Raw genomic sequence first — 3,893 nt, forward strand, 5'->3', positions numbered from 1 at the left:
GAGATGATGTCAAAGGGCTGGATGTGAACTGCGGACAGGATCATGGTGACTGTCTTCTGTGGATCACTTGAGGCTAGTGAAATGGTCTGCTGAGCTTGACACTCGTAGGACTTTCCAGCTGGGGTGACCAAGGCAGAGAGGTGATGCGAGTTGGCGGTGTGCTTCCCAGCTGCAAGGAAGGCCCAGAGCAATGGTTAAGCCCCTCTCCATGGCAGAACCCTGGCTGCTCCTAACCTTCCTTGCAGAGAGTTGGCTCTTGCCTCTCAGCTCCAGACCCTTCTCTGGTCCCCTGTGTGGCCAGGCAATGTTGCCCTGCCGGGGCTGAGTCTGTGCTTATGGTTTCAAGTGGTGTCGAAGCACAAATACACTTATTCCTTCATAAGCAAGGGCTCAAACGATTGATTTGGAATTTTTGGAAATTTGGGGATTTCTTTTTGGAAGAAGAGCACGATACCTAAAAACTCAACCCTTTTTATTCTATAAAACCAAACCAGTGGAGATTCCAAACACAGAGAACAGCGACTTGGTTTTCCACATTTCACACTGACCCGCCAAAAATAAAATACCTTCTTCAACAAAGCACGGCTGATTTCTGGAGCCCTGGGAAGATGAATGCCCTTGAGCACATCTATACACCTCTTGAGGCCTGCCTCCTTTCTCTCCTTTTCTGGCATACATTTGTTTGGAGATTTCACCCTTTTTCCTTTTATTTGTGTTGTGTGGTGGTGGTGGTGGTGGGGTCTAATTTAACTAGGAAAATGCTTGAATATGCATTTTGATGAAGAGAAGAAAATGCTCTTTTAACTGTGATAAGAAAAAGGAGTGAAAAGGAAGAAATGACATGTATTCTTTCACGTGCTCAATAAAAATCTTTTCTTAGGTGCTCAGGTGAGCAAAGGCCTCATTATGAGTAGGTTAGAAAATTTACAAAATAAATTTAAACGTGGTCTTTGATAGTACCTGCAAATGTGAACATTGTTATTTGGGGAATGGACGTTCTTCTTGCCACAATACTTTTGGGGAATCTGGGTGTTTTGTTAGAGTGATGGCCTAATAAATTAGGCCACGATACAGAATGCGCTCTGGGGTGACTGCAGTCGATCGATGACTGAAGATGGCGTGGGAGCCCTGCTGCCTTGCACAAAAAGGTACTGAAGGCCACCGAATATTGACCGAAAGTAAAGTCGTGCTGCCCCCTTCAAGTTTCAGCGCGTGAGAAGAAAAATCGGGGTGCAGAAAAATAAAAATACAGCTTTGCCCTTCTCCGCGCTCCTCTAAAGGACAAATCATAAGTTGTCCTGAAGCAGCCAAGGGAAGACAGACCCTCAAGAGACGTCTGCTCCGGGATCAGGCCACGGGTGATCGGCTGGTCCTCCGCCCGGGGTTCCTTGTGCATCGTCAAGGCCTGCGGTCCAAGGGACCTATCTGCTCTCCCGCTTTCTCTGCCCTAGAGAGCAAGCCCGAGCGGATTTGGCCTGGGAGCACAAAGCCGGGATCGGTTTCCATAAAATTTCCGAATATCCTGAGGAATTCGGACTTCAGGCCTGCACTCTCTGCAGCGTCAGCGCTTTCCCAGACTCCCTCCCAAGCCCTGCAGGCCTCTGCTCACCACTGACTGCGTCTTTAAAATGGGTCTTCTCCGAGGAGTCGTAGACAAATTGGACCTTGCTCAGCCTCCATGTCGCCTCGGGTCCCTTGGACGTGTTGTGGCTTTCCTGACAAGCGTGGGAGGCGCGCGTCAACCTCCTCCGCAGCTTCAAGGTGAAGAAACTGCGGGGCGGCCCCTGCCCACACCCGCCCCGGAGTCTGCGTCTCCTTTGCGCGGTGGGCTCAGAGTTACCTTTACAAACAGCAGCTTGAGCGCGTACGCGCGATCCACCCAGAACACCTGCAGCTCTGACTCGTTGTGGCCACAGCGGCCCTTCACCTCAGCTCCCCGGGTCAGTGAGATATCAGCCTGTTCGGTGATCAGCTGGGAACACAGACGCCCCGCAACCCCTCAGCGCGCCCGCCCCCAGTGGGGGCTGTAAAGGGAGGTGCGGCCAAAGTCCGGGTTGCACGCCTGGACGCTCCTTTGCGCGCGCGCTCCCAGGTCCGGGAACATGCGGTTAGATGCTCTACGTGCAGACCCCGCCGTTAGGGAAGCAGAGAGAGGGGGGTTACTTTCAAAGCAGGCAGGGCGAGCGGAAGGCGTTACAAGCCGGAACCCCCATGCAGCATTCGGGAGTAGCTTGCAAGGGGCGCAAGGGGGAAGGAGGGCGACCCAGGTCTTCATAGGGCCTTGAGGGAGAGTGCCCTTCGCCCCTGGAGCCCCAGGAGCAAGCTGGGAGGAAAAAGGTTCCTTACATCGACATAATTGCTGGCCCATACATCATAAGGGACAATAAATTTGGCTGCAAACTCTGCCATGAGACATGTCGTCCCATTTTCCCGCACCACAAATATATCTTTTTCAGGGTTAGTGGAAAGGCCTGAGAGATTTTCCACTTCTTGTTCTGCCATGATTTGAGCCATTGTATCTGCGGGGGGAAAAATATCCTATCGGTTCTGGGCTCAGTGAGCCCACGCGTCTCTGGCACAAGGGTGAAGAAATAGTGGTCTGCGGGCTTGGGGTGACAAAGTTCTCTTCCCGAAGGCTGCTGTGCTGTGAGCCATTTCTCTAACCTAGCGCCAACAAATTCAACTTTTTGCTGTTAAATTTTAATACTAATAAATTTTTCTAAAATTTACCTAATATGTAGACTGACTGGCATTTTTCTTTATTTTAGTATTTTAAACCGAATCTTACCAATGCTCTAACCTCAAGAAGCAGGGCTGTATATCTGCCCGGGAGATGGCATACAGGTGTATGGCTCTCTGGGGAATTCCCCGCCACTGGCGAGAAGGCCCTCGCCCCACCCCTCACCCCCCAGAAAAGAAAAAATTTCGCAAAATATTAAGGGCCACATTTTGACCTTAGGCTACTGACTTTACTAAGCCGGTTCTGTTCTCTGAAAAGAGTGCACCCTGCCCTCGCGGTCCCCGAAACGCTACTCACGGAACAGCATCAGGAGAACTCGAAGTCTGGTGAAGCTGAGAACGTCTTTTCCGCGGAGATTCATGCTTGCCTAGCAGCGAATGAAGCCAGATGTGCTGCTGCAGAGGCCGCCGAAGAGGGAATCCCTCAAAGTCGCTGCCGGAGTGAGCCGTGGTGAGCGAGGGGCGGGGGAGCCGAGAGGGAGGTGGGAGGGAGCGCGTGTTCTGTGCGCGCTGGCGAGGACTTGGTGTTGGGTGCTGCACCGACCGATGCAGGCTTTACACGAATCTGCTCTGCTCACTGCAGAGGAATGGACCGCGCGGCGAGGGAGCTGTCCACGGCTGCGAGTGCTGAAAGGAATCGGTTGTGTTGCAGAAGTAAATGTGGCATGGCTTGTGCAGAGGGCCAATGAAATTTCGGGGGAGGGGGGTGCTAAAATCCTCCCTGAGTCTGTTTCCTGTTCAGCAATTGCATACACAAAGATGATCTGTCCTGAGAAACTTAATGGACTTATTCTATATCCCTCCTAAGAACAGTTATGTGGTGTAAATAACATCACCTAATAAAAATGCATCTGGCTCCTGAAAGAAAACAGCAGAGCACAAAATGTTGCTGCTTTGGGGGTGGAGGAGTAGGCAGGAATAAAGGAAAATGCTATGGCAACAGTTTCCTGCATTTGGTGATATCCCCTTTTCTCAATGAGCTCATCGGTTTAAAGTTAAATTGATGCCTTTTCAAATGAGGCCATCAGTCAGTCAATGCAGTATATCCATTTGGGCTTATTTTCTGTGAGTTCTGCTCTCTGGTTGCATGAGGACTTTGAAATCTGGGGTCACCTACCCACCCTCACTCATTATATTGTGACTACTCTGAGGAT

General features: G+C 50.9%; 1 protein-coding gene across 2 annotated transcripts in view; it reads right to left on the minus strand.

Annotated features, from left to right (window-relative positions):
- Positions 1–3,218, minus strand: part of LAMP5 (lysosomal associated membrane protein family member 5) — a 15,467-nt gene extending 12,249 nt beyond the window's left edge. Inside the window, exons 1-4 of one of the 2 annotated variants that reach the window (XM_039874508.1) lie at positions 3,038–3,218; positions 2,347–2,519; positions 1,610–1,715; positions 1–169 (exon numbers count right to left, since the gene is read on the minus strand). The exon at positions 1–169 is cut by the window's left edge and continues 2 nt beyond it. In XM_039874508.1, coding sequence (XP_039730442.1) covers positions 1–169; positions 1,610–1,715; positions 2,347–2,519; positions 3,038–3,101 — 512 coding nt within the window. In that variant the 5' untranslated portion in view covers positions 3,102–3,218. Of the gene's footprint in view, positions 170–1,609; positions 1,716–1,840; positions 1,985–2,346; positions 2,520–3,037 lie in introns of those variants that run through there. The other variant, XR_005655320.1, reaches the window with a different exon arrangement.
- Between the last annotated feature and the right edge of the window lie 675 nt (positions 3,219–3,893).

The sequence above is a fragment of the Pteropus medius genome, unplaced genomic scaffold (assembly GCF_902729225.1).
Source record: "Pteropus medius unplaced genomic scaffold, Ma_sr-lr_union100, whole genome shotgun sequence".
NCBI classification, from domain to species: domain Eukaryota; kingdom Metazoa; phylum Chordata; class Mammalia; order Chiroptera; family Pteropodidae; genus Pteropus; species Pteropus medius.